At 43.2% G+C, this 16977-nt stretch overlaps 2 protein-coding genes across 2 annotated transcripts; one reads left to right on the top strand and one right to left on the bottom strand.

The window, feature by feature from the left end:
* Positions 1-7505: 7505 nt before the first annotated feature.
* On the bottom strand, positions 7506-10274 carry LOC311011604 (transcription elongation factor 1 homolog). Its single transcript, XM_084006641.1, has 4 exons — positions 10156-10274; positions 9687-9823; positions 9507-9577; positions 7506-8850 (listed from the first exon to the last, which is right to left on the bottom strand). The coding sequence occupies exons 2-4, from the start codon at positions 9800-9802 to the stop codon at positions 8786-8788; spliced, it is 252 nt and encodes an 83-aa protein (XP_083862767.1). The 5' UTR covers positions 9803-9823; positions 10156-10274; the 3' UTR covers positions 7506-8785.
* Positions 10275-10317: 43 nt separating this feature from the next.
* pld6 (phospholipase D family, member 6) lies at positions 10318-16092 on the top strand. The gene is made up of 6 exons (XM_084006640.1): positions 10318-10401; positions 10749-10874; positions 11272-11355; positions 11802-11983; positions 12431-12660; positions 15297-16092. Exons 4-6 carry the CDS (start codon positions 11805-11807, stop codon positions 15551-15553), a joined length of 666 nt encoding a protein of 221 aa, XP_083862766.1. The 5' UTR covers positions 10318-10401; positions 10749-10874; positions 11272-11355; positions 11802-11804; the 3' UTR covers positions 15554-16092.
* The last annotated feature ends 885 nt before the right edge of the window (positions 16093-16977 follow it).

Below are 16977 nucleotides of genomic sequence, written 5' to 3'. Positions count from 1 at the left end.
TAAGTCCTTCAAGTTGTGTCAAACAGCTGTCGCTGTCTACAGCGTGTGCAGCATTTGATTACAACCCCCGATGTGAGTCTGTCTTATTGTTGTGTCCACATCTTGGGCAAAATAATAAAAGCAACAATGCCTCCCATTATACTATAGTATTGCTTCACATTGCAAACATGTTTTGCTATTTTGTCCAAAAGCATCTAACCTTTATGGTGTAAACAAAACAATCCAACAGCACCACAAACTGTGACTAGTTGAAGCTATATATTTAATAACATTATAAGCCTTAAAAAAGGGAGCAGACTGAATTATTTATGGATGTTGCACAAGATTGCATTGCATTTTACAAGTATCTCCACCCCCATTAATAAGAATATTACACAGAGCCTGAGTCACAAGACACACAGTGTGCAATATAAACCATCATATTTTAATATTTTATGATGTCACACTATAGGGACATAATGGAACGGGTCCAGCATGCTAAGCCCCGCCTCGCCCGCTGCTACTCTGTTAGATGACTCTGTAAACTCTCCGAGCCACCGTGGAGCCCACACTAACGGCACTCACCGACTAATTATTATCTCATTCAACAGAAAAAGCACTTTCAGGAAGAAGCCAAAGAATGTGTTGGAAGCACATAGCCAAGGTGTGAAACTGCTTCATCAGCAACAACAGGTTCAATGGATAAAGATGGTCGACAAAACCAGCCTGGAAATGAAGAAATCTGAAACGATGGCGTGAGAGTCTAGAAGCAGAGTTGAAAGAGACATATGAAAATTTCATGTCCCGATTATCCTGACCAAAATTACAAAATGATTAGATTCACAAAACATGCTTAAATATGGCACTAAACTGGAATCACTTCACCTTACGTTTTGTTATGAAAATAATATTTCTATTGCATCACAGAAAGACCTCTTTTTTAGTGGAGAACAAATAATCAGACCATTTTAAATAACGGAATTAGAAATCAGAATGTCTCCCTGCATAATTAAACGATACATTCATTTTAAAAAGGCAAAATAATGCATTTTTTAAATCAGGCTCTAAATCACATCTACCATGATAACGAACTAGACAGCTTTTTCAAATCACTCATGGAGTTTTACCGGAAACCTCACCATGATTAACTTGTTGTTGACGATCCACGATAAAATCTAATATCGTCCCATCAATAGTCAGAAGCTATGATTGGCCAGTCTGCGTTCAATGGGCGGGACTTAGCAAAAGCCCTAAAACAGACGGTAAAAGCCGCCCACACACAAGGCTGAGTAGCTTATAAAAAGCTATTTGTTGTGTAGGTATGGTGGTATCAGTGAGGCGGATCAACAGGCACTCACTCTAACATGTGCTCCATTATGCCAACCCCAAATTAGTTTTTCAGTTTTGACTGTGGCCTCCCGGGGCTCTGCCGGGGAGCCGTTGAGGAGCCCCGGACCCCGGATTGGGAACCCACTGCTCTCCAGGGCATCCTCCTCGGCGCCAGGGCTGGATGGAGACATGGACACGAGAGAAAGAGAGGAGGAGGAGGAGGAGGAGGAGGAGGAGAGGTGAGGGGTTGCAGCTGAGTTGCACGGGATGCTGATGCTGCTGCATAGGCTCCATCGCTCCATCCCTCCCTCGGAGAGAATGGAAAAAACAAGGAGTGGTTATGTGATTCCCCACAAGAAGCGCACAGGAGAGAAAGGACTAGCAGGGGAGGAGGGAGGAGGGGGGGGCGTTTCCCTGCACAGTAAAGCCTATTCTCACACTTCAGCATGGATACAATGTATGGCATATGGAGCGTCTTCTTCGTGGGGGAGCAGCTGACATAAAGGTGGACATATAGGTAAGTTCGCTGTTATTTAATATGTATGAATACAATCGGATTTCCGCGGCGCCGCGTTGTCGGAGTCCCGTCACTTTAGACTGCCCCGATATTCAGAGATATTTGTTGAAAATCCCCCGAAGTCAAGAAAACAAGACTTGTGGATTGCAGCGTTGAGGCGCCAGTGTGCGGCACGGCACGGCACGGCACGGCACGGCACGGCACTATAACGCCCGATCATTTCCTCTCTGCCACGCGTTCTGGTTTGATAACCAAACACGTCGGTCCCATCAGCATCGCTCCCAAACTAAGTTCCTATCAAATAGCCTGATGAGAATCGCACCTTGCACGTCAGCTGGACCGACGTGCTCCTTTTCGAGCCTGTTGGCTGGAAGACAAATACGGTTCAAGTCTTCTTACGCGCTCCCTGCGAAGGGTTAAAGACCCAGTCCACCGTGGACTGGGTTCTCCTTGTCAGTGGGGAGCGGATGTATTTACAAACAAAGAAAGCTTAATATCCAAGCCCGTCACGTAGAAGACAGGTGCTGCCTGTTTTACAGTGGTGAGTGGTTATCTGGGCTAGTAGGCCAACTGGAGCCCATTCAGGCCTGGAGAGACTAAGAAAAAAAAACCTCCGTTAAGTTTGTCACTGAAACTTTGGCCAAAGGTGGAGAGGGTCTTTTTTTATTCTGCACTCTAGGCTCAATTTGTTGCCTTAGCCATCAATGGGTCATTTATTATTATTATTATTATTATTATTATTATTATTATTATTATTATTATGTCCACAGTGTAGCCAAAAGGACTGGAAATATTTGCTGTTGCAGGCATAAGCATAAACATCCTTATAACAGCGCCTTTAGTTCCAAGCAATTAGGCAGTAATGTGCAGCCCAGCGTCCGCTCGCTGTCTCCATCCCGAGCCGCCTGTAACTTGCCTTTGCCTCCGGCACAGCCACTTGTGATTCTGCCTCCCATCCACAAACACCAGGTACATTAAAGGATTGATAAGTCTGTTGCGTCAGACATAAATATCAAACACAGACTGATTGTCTTTCATTAGGCCCTCCAGCTGGAGCCATTTCACTTTCAATCAAGTCAAGTCCGGAAATGGATTTTCTTATAAATGCAAACCAGATGTCTGTAAATAAATAAATAAAGTCGGCATCCAGTCTGCACAGCTGTTATCGGGGATCGTTTTAAATACGTGGATAGTGGTGGGCTTCGTTTGCATGAATGGAGAGGTAACACTGAGGTGACAAAAAAAAACAGGGCCTGGGCCGTACATTGAAAAGTGCTTCTGCAGGCACACTCCATGTGTATGTGAGAGCCATTCCCTCACAGCTAAAACTCCACTGAAGCCCGTCTTCAAATTAGACGGAGACATTCTGGTGACAGCGAGCAGACACAGATCGGTCCTGCGGAGTGTGAGAGGGCAGCAGCAGGGTGTATTTTTACACCAGATCTCTGACACCTACGTGCATCTCTTCACAGCTCTCGGTGAGAACAGAAGACACGTCCACTTGAGTTGTCATCAGCAGCAGCCCAGACATGGACATTTGGGATGGAGGATGGAGGAGAGAGAGAGATATGTGGTGAGAGAGGACTAGAGGAGTGTAGGTAATGAGGCAGACGAGTGTCTCTTCTAGACGTGATGGCCCCGGCTAGTTTTGGCACTTCCTCTCGCGGTGACAGCGGCTCAGGGTGTAGACTAGCGCGGGTGTGAGTGAGGTGAGATGGATTGTGAGTGGCAAATGGGAACTTTCAGGGTTTCGCGGTGTGCAGCTTTGATAGGTGAAGGGATTACAGAGGTTTACATGGGTCTGGGTGGATGTATGAGCTGATATCTAAGGGAATGGCGGGGAGGGAGGAGAGCGGTAAAAGGGTGAACATGGGGTGAGAGACGACAGAGGGGATCACAATGATTAGGGAGGAAAGGTTAAGGGGGGAAGTGAGTGGAAGTGAGAGAAAAAGAGAGAGAGAGAGACAGTCAAGTCATGTTTGCAAATCGGCCTGTTTTCCAGGGGGAGCTGTCCGTGGTGCTGATGCAACCAGCCTCCCTCCCCCAGTCTCCCTCACCGACCCCCTTCTCCCAATGACTCTCCATCCCTCTAATTCTCTCCTCCTCGGCCGTTGATTGACGTCTACTGTGTCGCTAATTGGCAAGTGTGCATAGGGAAGAGTCGGGCTTATTCTCCATGGGACAGAAGAGAAATAACGCAGGGGGGGTAGGGGGGAGCCCTTCCAACAATAAGTGAGTGAGGAGAGATGGAGATAGATGGTGAAAACGAATGGAAAATGGATTGAAAAAGACATGAGGTGAGGAGGAGGGGCTGGAGGTGAGGACTGAACATCTGTTTAGGTAATCAGTCTCTCCCCTCAGTGCAGTGTGACACACACGCTGACACCTATTTGATAATTGGTGAGAATGCCCTCACCCTCTGTGCTCGGCTAAACGGTCGCTTGATACCGGGGGAGAGCGAAGGGACGAGCTGCTGGCAGGGCAATCTGTTTACTTGGTGCAGCCCAGGTAAAGATGCATAGCAGGCTGACTGTGTGTGTGTGTGTGTGTGTGTGTGTGTGTGTGTGTGTGTGTGTGTGTGTGTGTGTGTGTGTGTGTGTGTGTGTGTGTGTGTGTGTGTGAACGTGTGTGTGGCTTAAGCTCACAATCTGGTTGTCTAACAATGAGCTCAAAATTTGACTTGAAGCGTGCATGAAATGTGTATTATAACCTCTGAGCGCTGCTGCTGCATTGTTATTCAAGGATAAATATGCACACTTTTGTCTCCCTTATCCTAGGTTGCTGTCCTTAAAGATTTGCCTCCACACACAGACCTCCTCCTTCTCCACCGCATTCAGAGTGCAGGAGCTGAAGGGAGAGACAGAGAGAGACAGAGAGAGAGAGAGAGAGAGAGGGGGGAATGGAGGGGAGGATGTGGGCCCCTTTGCTCCGGTCTCGATCACGGGTATTCTTGGGTTGATAATACAGATGTGGATGTTATTGCTTGAGAATACGCGTAGTCGAGTGGAAGCGTTCTCATCTACAGCGGACCAAAAGCCAGAACTCTATTCAGTAGTGAACAAAGGCAGAGACATATAAATGTATAGCCAAGCTGAGCGGGTGACACAGACATTGGGAGTTTTTTTAATTAAGCACCCAGAGGTGACTCTTTATAGGGGGGAGGCTTATTTTGTTCAATCAGAATTTTTTTTTTTAGATATAGAACATAATCAGGGCTAGCCAAATCAGATCCAGCTGCTGAAAAGGTGTTTTTTTCATCATCGTAGGTTTATCAACCATGTCACTCTTTACACCTGTGGAGGAAATGAGTTTGTTTCGCTGGCCAGGTTCAGCCTCTCCTGCAGAGGTGCCGGGGGAGATGACTTGCACCGTGCCACTAAGCTAAACCCCCCGGGCATTAGTTCAGGGAGCTTAGCACGAAAGTCTTCAGACTCAGACGTTAATTCCAAACCTTCTTGATTACATACCCTTGTCAGTCAGCCGTGCTTACAAGTGAGCCTATAATCTTATCAGTTGATGAGTGTCTTTCACAGCCCGTCACACTCTGTGCCAAACGTTTCCCCTCGTACCGAACAGAAATTTGAAGATGGCAAAAAAAAAATTGTCTCCTCGGACATGGGCGGCTGCATGGGATGGTGTATCGTAACCGCGCACAACCACCATCCCACCGCACCAGCAACTCCTCTCGCTCTCCTATTTTTGACTCCCTGGCTCATGCTCGAAAATGTGTGAGAGTTTGATGCCTTGTAGCAGCAACAGGAGACACTAACACATGAGGACACGTCAAGACTTGCACCCGTGGCATTTCAGCATTCGGCTCAGCTGACTGGCTGTCGTGATGGAGGCTCCGACCCGCACTCGCACAAAACGCATGAGGGTTCACATGATCTACATGCCAGTGGGGAAATGTAGGATTGATGGATCCTGTGAAAACAAGCGTACAGACGGATCCGCCATATGTATGAATTCACACACACACACACACACACACACACACACACACACACACACACACACACACACACACACACTCTCACTGCAGCTAGGTTCACTGGGTCCATGTGCCAGTGGGGAAATAAGGGATTGATTGATTTTATGGGTAACTATTTTTAGTCAGAATGATGGATGTTTATGTCTTTTATTGATCAAGTTGAGGTGCGGGTCTGAAGAGTTCCTGGGCGTTTAGGGCATGCTGATTAATCAGGTAGCAAAGGTGTTGGAATAAAACATCCTGTATTGCATTTTTGGTGCATTAGCATTATTGCTAAGTATTATAAATTAGAAAATCAACATTTCATTGCAAGTTCAGCAATATATTAGCATCCGTTTGCAAATGTGCCCGTGATAAATTGCACTCTTACCATGTGCTATTCCATGATTTCTTACTACTGCGTAAGCAAATCTCTTATTAGCGGAGAATGTAATTGTAATTTATACAAATTTCACACCGACGTTGTGTAAACTTGTTGCTTTGGCAAAGCATTTCTGTGGTTTTGTGTGTATCCGTGTGTGTGTGTGTGTGTGTGTGTGTGCGTCCAAGCAACAAAATGACTATTGTGAGCACAGCTCCAGGTGCCTAGCAACCGAATCGCTCTGTTTCCTTGGCAACAGTTGCCTCGCACTCACTGTGTGGGTGATTGGCAGCCTTGACAACGGAGACGGAGTGACACTTGACCTCGCGTGCTGAATAGGAGAGGAGAAAGACGGAGTGAGGGATAGAAGAGAGAGGGGGAGGGAGTGGGAGGGGACAGACGAGAGACTAAGTGATAATCATTCCCCATTGTAATCATCCCCCAGCATGTTTTAGAAGGCGTCGTCGGCACCCCTCCAGCTGGGGTCCATCATCAAACACAATACACAGTGCAGTGCGGGCATGCACTGCCCCTCTGTACCTGGGTGGAGAGCTCCACACCTCATCTCTTATCACTCAGCCTCGCTCCACCGGGTCTTCTTCCACTTGTGATCGGCTACATCCCGGGCACGGTTGGATACTGGACTCCTAAAAATGTGTCACTGTCACAGATGCCACGGGAGAGTAGATCAGATGCATGCGAGACATTTTAATTTGAAACTGGCCCTGCTAGTCTCTCTGATACGTTTGAATCTAAGTGGAGTAAATGTGTTTCTTGTGGTTCCCCCTTCATTCACTAACAGGATGGCCCATTATACTCGGTTTCCTTTCAACCACAAAGTACTTCTTTGTGGTTGACTGCATTTGTGTACAACAAACTCAAATAAAAATCTACATTTGGAAGTCTTTGAGAGTGTTCTTTTATTGATCAAATCTATATTATACTCAACATAAGTCAAGGCGTGGTCATTTAAGAAACATTTTCTTGATTAAATCAACTCAATTTCTTTTGACCCCAATTGTAGTTCTGAGGCTGTCCCTCCATTTGTCACCAGCTGGTGGTGCTCAGTGCTGGTCAGGATGTTTACACCACGTAAGATCTAATCATACCTTTTCTGTAACTTAAATCAAATCATGGTCAAACACTCGTAAAAAGGAAACAAATTCAAACTGTGTCGTTTTCAATAGTTTACTTACACAGCACTATTGAAAACGATTGTGTAGTTTTCAATAGTTTGTCTAAGTAAATCAACCTACTCTTTATCATGCCATCAAAAAACAGTAAATTTGGTTCATTATAAAATAAAATAAAAACAAATAGACACATACTGGCATCAAGTCTTATTGCTCCTTTATTTCCAAGATCACACTTTTCAACACTGTTGGCTGTTGCATAAGAAAATAAACACTCATTATTTACGTTTGATTTCAGGATAAGATTACACTATTCTGTAGATATGTGCTTCATAACCATGACCATTTGATTTTTGTAAGCCAAAAAAAACATACAAGGAACTGAAAAACTGAATGATTTAAAAAAAGAACAGTATGTTGCATTTAGGAGGCAGAAATGGAATTTATATTTTGTGTATGATGACCTAAAAAAACAAGAATTGTGTTCTCCGGCTGTTTACATCTACATACGGAGCCGCCCTGTTTCTACAGTAGGCCAGAATGGGCAAACCAAACACTGGCTCTAGATAGGGTCAGTGGCGCTTTCACATTCTTGCTTCAGCCACCGTCATTCTCCTACATGTGAGAAGTTTCAGTTGGTTCCAATCTGCAACCTCACAGCGAGTGCCAAATCCTACACACAGCACCTTTTGGAACAATTTAAAGCCTTGGAATTTAGCAGCTAAGCATACATCTTACACATTCCCATTCCTCTCCAGTGGAATGACCCAATGTTGTAAAACAACTGTCTTTGTGAGGATGAGAAGAGCTGTGGACACAACCCGCAACATTACTCCTGGCAGTGCAGCTTCCTGGAAGGTTTTCTCTCCAATTAGGTCCTGCTGCTTGTGTCAGAGCGTATGATAGAGAATGAGTGTGAAAAAATATATATATTTTCATCTTTTTACTCACTGTGTTTCTGTCGAGATCCACGTCCCTTTCTCATAAAGCTAACCAAAAAGATTTTACTACCTATTGATTTCACAGTAAAATACAAATGTGGGAGCCCATTTACCTACACTACAGGCCTCTAGTAAAATTATATTCTGCTCCTAACAATATCTAGCGGTTAAAAATAAAACAGAAACCCATATTGTTTTGTAATAATCTTCAACAACTACTATTTAGAAAGGCTAAAGGATTTTTGAGACCCATACAAAGAGAAAAATATTGAAAATATAAAGCTCCACTTAGTCTATGAAAATAGATCTGGTTACGTTGCAAATAACAAAACTTAGTGGTGTTGTGTCGATTTTTGCACCGAAGACCACGAGTGAGACGGCGTCGTTCACACAGCCGTAAATCTCAAGTGGCCATATGGAAACCTGTGAAATAAAAGTTTCATAAATGTCCTCTGACCAGCTTGACCCTAATGGGCCCAGGACCATCAGTCACATCCTCTTCATGTTCCTGACAGGCATCCAGCTCCACGAGGGCTACTGATTGGCAGCTTCACAGGCATCTATCCAATCACTGTACACGTCGACTGGCTCCGACAGATCTGAAGAGCAACGGATTAAGGACACAAGCAATTTTGTTGCTGGAAAAAGTCTATATACACACGAAGTTATCATCTTGTGAAATACGTGTGGAACTTCAGTCACATGACAACAGGGGAGAGGGAGTATATCACCTGCCAGTGAGGGTTGGTGGGTGTGACAATAAGGTTAGGAACATCCTGTCACCTCATTTTGAATACAAATATAGCCAAACATACATTCAGCTATGATTTATTATTTATGGAATTCATGGTCATTTTGTTGGACAGTTTGTTTTACTGTGGTCTGTGGTTACAGAGGTCTATGAGGAAAAGAAAGTGTGGATGAAAGTGCACTGAAGAAGAGTACGGGTTGGGATATAAGGACTAGGTTGGGATGTGGGCGTGAATATGTGTTTTGGAAAGTTACAGAAATAGTCAGGAATAGCCCCCCATCAATCATAACATTGTGAGGGAATTGGGTTTCCAAAGCTGTGGACCATCCGATAAGCACTTCTGATGAAATATACAGATTTTTTCTTCGCATCCAGCTGAGAGAACTGTATGAACAGCTGTATGAACAGGACTAGTAAATGGACCGATTGAAAGATAATACTATTAAACAAGAGTATGAGAAAGAGTCACTGTTATCTAGAACATGCATCTACAAATAAGGATACAGGTGATGGGGGTCTGGAACTCCTCCAAGCAGACTGTGCATGATATTATCCCAGTATTTCTGCTTCTCTCCCTGTTTACAGAAAAAAAGAAAGAAAGAAAGAAAGAAAAAGTTATCAACAACGGCATCAGAAACCAACCAATCAAACGTGAAGCAGTCGTTTGGTGAAATTGTTGAATACATTTTGACATCACATGACTTCTCGTGGTTGCAGAACGGACAGGTGAACTGGGAGTCCAGATCCCCCGTCATCTTCTTCTTCGGAGGGGGCTTTCTTTTCGACTTTCGGCGACCCATTGCGCAACACCTGGATCAAGTCTGTGTGAGGAGGAGAAAATAACACAGGCAGCTTCAACAAGTGCGGTGGCTGAACACCGCCAAAGGCTGAACATTGTGACAACTCTTGGCTAGAAAATGACTCCAGTTGGTAGCTGCTGCTCCATATTGTTAGCAGCTGAAGTTAGCAGGCTAACGCTAGCGCGTTTGTTGTTGATCTCCAGTAACGTTACAACGTAATCGCCTCGCGATCGAAAGACGACTTTACCGGACTCTGGGAGGACAATGGCGTTGATTGTAACTCAAGTAATCGAAACTTTTAAAGGCGATCGTGATTGTTAAATGTCTCCCAGTAAAAGTTGAACCATGTTTACCTTCGCTTTCAGAAAATACACGTTGGGGTAAAGTGGAGAAGGCTTCCTCAAAGACCCGGCACCGACAACGTTTTTTTTTCTCGCGTTAATTCATTGGAGGAGAGCGTGTGCTTAGCGGCAAGTCATTGGTTCTCTGACGTGTCAGTTAAAGTGATTGACAGTGGCCAGCCCCGGAAGTTAGCTATTTACACGTTTCCCTTGGAACCCCCCTCCCCCCGTGGATTCTGGATTATTGCATAAAATAAGGTCTGTGGGAAAACACACGTGTATGTTATGTATGCATTTTATTCAGCAAAATATATTTTGCAAATAAACACCAGTTATATGATTGTTAAAGCGTAGATGCACTCGACAGAAGTAAAAAGCTAACGAGGCTATAAACGAACTACACTACGGTCGCATAGACGCGATTATACACATAGAGGTACGATGACGTATTGTAGTCTAATTTAGCCACTTGTTAGCAACCACCTTTTTTAAAGACACATACAAGCTTCAAAACTCAGAAGAGATGTATTTACTTGCGTAGTTTATATCCTAGAACAAAACGTTACAGTATCGTAAGCGTGTGTTCACCACGGACTTTATTTCAGACATCCTACCAAAACCCATTGACCTCGAGACGAGGGAACCGGAAGTGCAGAGATGCTAACACATTTCCCTGTTTCTACGGCACTCTACTCCCGCGTGGTGGCGACAGAAACTAACTCAAACAGCAGGTCTGTTGTCTAAAATTATCTTGTTGTATGTTTTCACGTTCCCTGCCAACATTTGGAGATTTTAAATTGTTAGTAGTTAGCGTTTTAGCCGTTGAAATGGCGTCTCCTTCGCGAGAGCACTGTTGTTGGTGTGCTTTGTTTATTTAAAAAGTACCACCATCACTTTGTAAGCAATGGCCTTGTAGCGAGAGAAAGCACTGGTTTCACAGTGTAAGTTTAGCCAAATGTAGTATGCATTATTAGCTTCGTACGAAGTACTGTAAGATTGAGTACAATTTTGAGGTACTTTTACTTCAGTTCGGTAACGTTGTTTCAGTGTAATGCTAATTTATAGACTAACAATTCAGCCTTTTACTCCCCTAATATTAGCATTATTGATCTACTTTTTACTTTACAGATTTAGGTTCTCAAAGTCAGAGTGTGTCTGTGGTCACATCCATCAGCAAAACCATCAGGAAGACAGATATCCAATCATAAGCTGGTAAATTGTTAAATGCACAATTTATAGTCTTTGGATAATAACATACAATAGATGTGTATTTTGTCAGTCATGATTATACAGCAATCATATGGGTGTCAAGCAGAGTTATAGATGTTCTGTATTTGGCATGTTATAGCTCCAAATAATTATTTTCCTCATCAATTGATCCGCTGATTATTTTCTCAACTTGGTTTATCTCTTTCGTCAAGAAAAATAGAAATTGCGTAATGATTTCCCAAAGTGCAACAGACTTAAAGAAAATGAAATCTACGATGATAAGGATTAATCGATAGGAAACTGATAGTCTTATCATAATTTACTGTTTATGATACCTGTATGAAAATGTCAATAGTCATGACAGACAAAACTCACAACGACGTTTCATGACTTCATACAGAGATTAGAAGGTTTGTGTCGTACTACATGTACAATATTCTGTCACATAGTAAATGTCTGTGTGGTGGACGGTGAAGGCGGTCGGCCTGGGCGTGGTGGCGCTCTCTGTCAGTGTGGAGCTGCTTGCCTGGCTCCTCCGTTGCCTCAGGCCTGGAAGAACCCTCAATAAGGTCCTCTTCTTTCCCTCGGAGATGGCCTGTGTGGAGCACATCTTCATGTCCCCGTCGCCTCAGTGAGTGAAACCTAATCGCTGCACAGCGTAAAACAAAGCTATATGTGATTTGCTCGCTGTCAGGTGTACTGGAATAATGGCCGCTAATGCAAGAATTCATAGCCCCCAGATGCTTTCAGTAAGTGCAATTACAATACCTCATCCATTGTTTTTCACTTAACAGGGCTTTATATTGTACCTACTGAATACGTTTTTTTTTTTTTACATAACATAATACCTAGAAAACCAAAACCAAATTCAAGCATATGTATTTCTTTTTTATTTTTTTACTAAATAGAGTTATTGTTACCCGACAATTAGTTTCCTCACTTTCTGGAAAACCTCGGTGAGTGGCAGAATATATACATAAACAGAAAACAGATATTTAGTATACCCTGTGGTTTAGTGTACCCAGATGATGATACAATGAGGAGGCAAAGTCTTAATTTCTTTTGTTTTCTGCTCCAGCTCCTGTTTCTGCCCATTGTCTCATGGCATAGAGACCTCTTTTTCCCAACTTCTCCGCCACCTCCTGTCTGCTTCCTCCTCTCTCGATTTGTGTGTATTTGCCTTTTCCAACATGGACCTGAGCAGGGCTGTACTAGCGTTGCATAGCCGGGGCGTCACTGTCCGAGTCCTCACTGACAAGGACTATGCCAACATCACCGGCTCCCAGATCGGGATCCTCCGCAAGGCCGGTAAGGGGGAAGAGATCAGTTTGTTGTTGTTGTTTTTTTTTTTTAAATCAATGTGAATTATATGTCTTCATATTGTGTGAATTACTTTAACAGTCACTGCAATGAATCATCGTTATGCCAAACAATTTCACAAACACAGGCCCGGAGAGTCCTATTCCGCCATTTTTATGAGAGATCATTTTTCACAAAAGTCACGCTCACGTCCATGAGGTCATCATAAGGGACACATTTCTCCTGAAATACAGGAAGGATGACTCTGGTCTTACTCAGAAAAGCGTTCTGGGACTATCAATGTCATTGTCAGTAAGTCCCACAGGGTTCCTTGGTGATGAATGGAGGGATGATGAGCACTGTCTGGGTGAATGGAGGTTTCCACTACAGGCCTTCCTACGAGTCAGAGTAATCATGCTCTGAAAGATTCTGTGTCACTTGTCAGACTTGCACAGTCTCACTTTCTCCCTCGCGCTGCATTTAATAAATTACAAAGTAAGAAATTGGCAACCAGGCAGCAAATTTCATTAGGCAAAGTGTGTGTGTGTGTGTGTGTGTGTGTGTGTGTGTGTGTGTGTGTGTGTGTGTGTGTGTGTGTGTGTGTGTGTGTGTGTGTGTGTGTGTGTGTGTGTGTGTGTGTGTGTGTGTGTGTGTGTGTGTGTGTGTGTGTGTGTGTGTGTGTACTTTGGCACAGGGGACAATCAACTCCTCTTTTTATACTGTTTTGTCTTGCAGAAACCTTTTTTTTATCCTCAAATAACTGAATGTGCAGCGAAGCACGGTGCTTTGGATTAGTTTGCTGTCATCCAGACTTCTCCCTCAAAAGGGAAATATTCATTGCTGCACACAGGCTGTGAAAGGGCATGGAGGATGATCTAAAATCTTCTGCATTCTGGGGTCAAAACTGGAAAGGCATCAAACTAATTGCATTTACTCCTTCCTGTCGTATGTGGGTTTCTTCCCTTTTTAATTCAAAAAGCCAAAGAGTCATTCACACAAAGCAATTAGGGGGTCTTGGGATATGTTCCTTTTAAAGAAAAATGGACTCTTAAAAACATATTTCTAGGTAATTGTTTTTCATTTTCACTAAAGGGGCACGTGCTTCGCCTTTCAAGAGAGGATTTGCATGTCTAATGTATCTCCGAGTTTAGTCTGCATTCCATTCTATAAATGACTAGTCTACAGCATGGTGCAAATAAAAGTGAAATAAAATGCCTTAAAGCAATGCTTCTGTCTGTGATAGCTTCTGTTGTACACAACTGAAGAGAAACAATTTCTGTGCAAAAGATTAGAGAAGCATTTGAGCATTTGTATGATATTCCAAATTAGATCTAATATCATTACTTTGGATTTACAGTATTTACAGCACGGTTGTGTAGTGGTTAGCCCTGTCGTCTCGAACCTGGATTTCTGTGGCCTTTGTGGCCGGTGTTTGCTTGTTCTCCCCCCCGGTGGCCTCGGTTTCCTCAGGGTTCTACTTCCTCCCACATTCCAAAGACTTGCAGGTTAATGGATGAAAACTGTGTGTGAATGTGAATTGTTGTCTGTCTCTGTGTGTCAGCCCTGTGATAGTCCCTGCCTTCATCCAATGTCAGCTGGGATCGCCTCCAGCTCCCCCCAAGTCCCTGAACAGGAGAAGACGTTACATGATGGATGTATACTTGGTTTATGTAAAATAGCTCCTGCAGTTATTTATTGAGCTCATTTCTAGTTGCAACAACAAAAACAGTAAATGCACATGTTTTGGGATTCCAAAACCTGATAGCAAGAAGTGAGGAAGTAATCATAATAAATGAATAAACATGCATATGTGCCAAATCAACAAAGTGAGATGGCCCAGGTTCAACATTGTTAATCACATTTGATAGCTTCCTTTCAGGTTTCTCCATCCAGCGATTCCTTCTGCTCAGTCTAGTTAAGAGAACGAAATACGTGTCTTGTGATTTTATGGAGAGGATAAAAAAAACATTCATGTGACCTTAACTGTCGATTCCTGAGTGTTGGAAGCCTTTTATGAAACAGTGTTTCAGTGGACTAGGAAAGGATTCACATTTGTGTTGCATATATTACATCTCTTTGGGTCAAGTGAGCACTGTGTCCCAGTGGCAACTCTTCTCTTGGTGTTTAGTTCTGAGCACCGATGAGTAGAGGGCAGGAATATTCACTCATACGTCTCCTTTTGTATTCACACAAAGCATCCTGTATACGATGAAGCATGTCCACATCCTCGTTGATCCACTTCTTGGGGAACCTTGTAACACTGATCAAACATCTGCCATTTGCTCTTTTAGATGTCATAGGAACTATTTGTATTCTGAAACTTCTCAACCTAACACTACATTTCAAGTAATTGATTTTAAAAGCAAGGCTGGTCCGAAAGAATCCAAACATTTAAACTAAAGCTGACTTCACAGCGCTATCAGAGTTTCTATTGTCACAAAGCTAACATGGTTGGGAGTGATGGACACAATATGTGCTCTTTTTAGTGGCACAAATGGTCCCCATCTGTAGATATGAACTTGAATGATACAGCACAGTTGTATCATTTATAGCAAATGATTTCATGGGTGCCCTGACGGAGGGCCACAGACCCCACTTTGAGAAACACTGCTCTGAGGCACTGAAGAGTATTGTCTGCTCCCCAGGGATCTGCGTGCGCTGCGACATGGACTCTGTCTACATGCATCACAAGTTTGCACTGGTGGACGGCCGGCTGCTCATGACCGGCTCCCTCAACTGGACGCTGACGGCGGTGCAGGGCAACAAGGAGAACCTGCTTGTCACCGAGGAGCCAGACCTGGTGCGACCCTTCATCGAGGAGTTCCACAGGTTATGGTTGCACAACGATCCGGGCCGATACCTCAACTCGAGTGACCCACAATCTGCTCACGTTGACAACTGATTAGCCGTTCTGAATACTGAGTCTTGCTGCTCACTTGGCCCAAGAACATTTGTAGAACTTTGAAGCTCTTTCTTCTGGCTTTAGAAGACTTAAAGTGACTGTTCCTGGTTGAGATGATGGAAAGTTTTGTTTTATAATATGTATCAGAAAAGTTGTACATCTGCACCTTTCTGTTTGACTTCACGTTTTCTTACTGTTTGGCACAGGCCTAAGATGAGGAATATATCCAAAACATAGATCTGGTCCAGCTTTAAATGTTAGTGAGAACGTTTCAAGTGTAAGTTTTTTTTAAAAATGTTGTGTGACAGATGGCGTTAATTACACTTGCTTATTTTTGAAAGATCACCACTGAGGTGATTTTAATAATTGTATTTCTTCGTGTTCATTATGTAATAAATGATAGTGTGATTAACTATTGCATGAACCATTTCCCCCCTCAGAACTAAACTGATTATCTAGAGTTGAATGGGTTTATTTAAAAGATAATCCAACATGTATAGTCTAAACTGCACCGGCTGTATTGTTTAGGCTGTGTTACTGCAGTCTCCGGGATGATGCTTTGCCAAGCACCAATAAAATGTCTCTTCGTTTTGGCAGTTCTGTTGCATCACTGCCCCACAGCTGTAATTTTTCATTTGCTCCAACATGATTCACTCTGTCTCAGGCCTTACAGTCCAACAACTATGCTCAGTGCTTAACAATACCACCCTTTGAGGTTTGCAAACCCAAGTAGAGCTGATCAGGTTTGGGCATGATTAATGTGCCTGCCTGCATGACTCCTCCGTATTGCCCACAGTCAGGATGACGCTTGCTGATAAAGGCCAGGATTACTTGTGTTTGTCAGGACTTGTAATATTTCAGCAATTTACATCTTGAAGTTGAGCGTATTAAATGGGAATGTTAGACTTTGAGAATCAGCTGCTATATTTTATCCACGGTATAAAAGTGATCAATTAAAGTGAGAGGTCATGAGTTTCTGATGCGTTACTAGTGCGTAATGCCTGCGCCATGCAACACATCTTACAGCAGGGCCGCCCGAAGTTTACTATTCAAACTGAATGAAATGGGACATAACAGCACCGGAAATGTGGTGATTTAACCTTCAAAGTAAAAGCTTTCCAGGACAATTGCTCATGCAAAAAGTGTCGGCGTAAGACTGTATACAATACTACTTGTTGTTTGAAACAATGTTTTGGACGGTTCGTTGGTCTTAATAAGCCATTTGGTTTGAACTATTAAGATATAATAAGATTAATAAGACTTTATCGGTCCCAGTTAAAATACAGTAAATATGTAAACCGTAAAAGAGTTCACAGTATTGCACATATATAATAGGATATGAAATGTTGATAATGCAGCCAATGGAGGAATAAATGAATAAACAATAATTAAAAAATGTCTCTCAAAAAGTCTGAACAAGGTGT

This window comes from Eutrigla gurnardus (assembly GCF_963514095.1).
Source record: "Eutrigla gurnardus genome assembly, chromosome: 3".
NCBI lineage: Eukaryota > Metazoa > Chordata > Actinopteri > Perciformes > Triglidae > Eutrigla > Eutrigla gurnardus.
This window is presented reverse-complemented; position numbering and strand designations above follow the sequence as displayed.

Coding starts and splice junctions, on each gene's coding strand:
- LOC311011604 (XM_084006641.1), bottom strand. CDS start 9,802: ATGGGTCGCCGAAAGTCGAAAAGAAAGCCCCCTCCGAAGAAGAAGATG. Junction 9,578..9,686: donor AAGTCATGTGATGTCAAAAT/GTATTCAACAAT, acceptor TTCTGTAAACAG/GGAGAGAAGCAGAAATACTG. Junction 8,851..9,506: donor GTTCCAGACCCCCATCACCT/GTATCCTTATTT, acceptor GTTGCTCTTCAG/ATCTGTCGGAGCCAGTCGAC.
- pld6 (XM_084006640.1), top strand. CDS start 11,805: ATGTCTGTGTGGTGGACGGTGAAGGCGGTCGGCCTGGGCGTGGTGGCG. Junction 11,984..12,430: donor TTCATGTCCCCGTCGCCTCA/GTGAGTGAAACC, acceptor TTTCTGCTCCAG/CTCCTGTTTCTGCCCATTGT. Junction 12,661..15,296: donor CGGGATCCTCCGCAAGGCCG/GTAAGGGGGAAG, acceptor TCTGCTCCCCAG/GGATCTGCGTGCGCTGCGAC.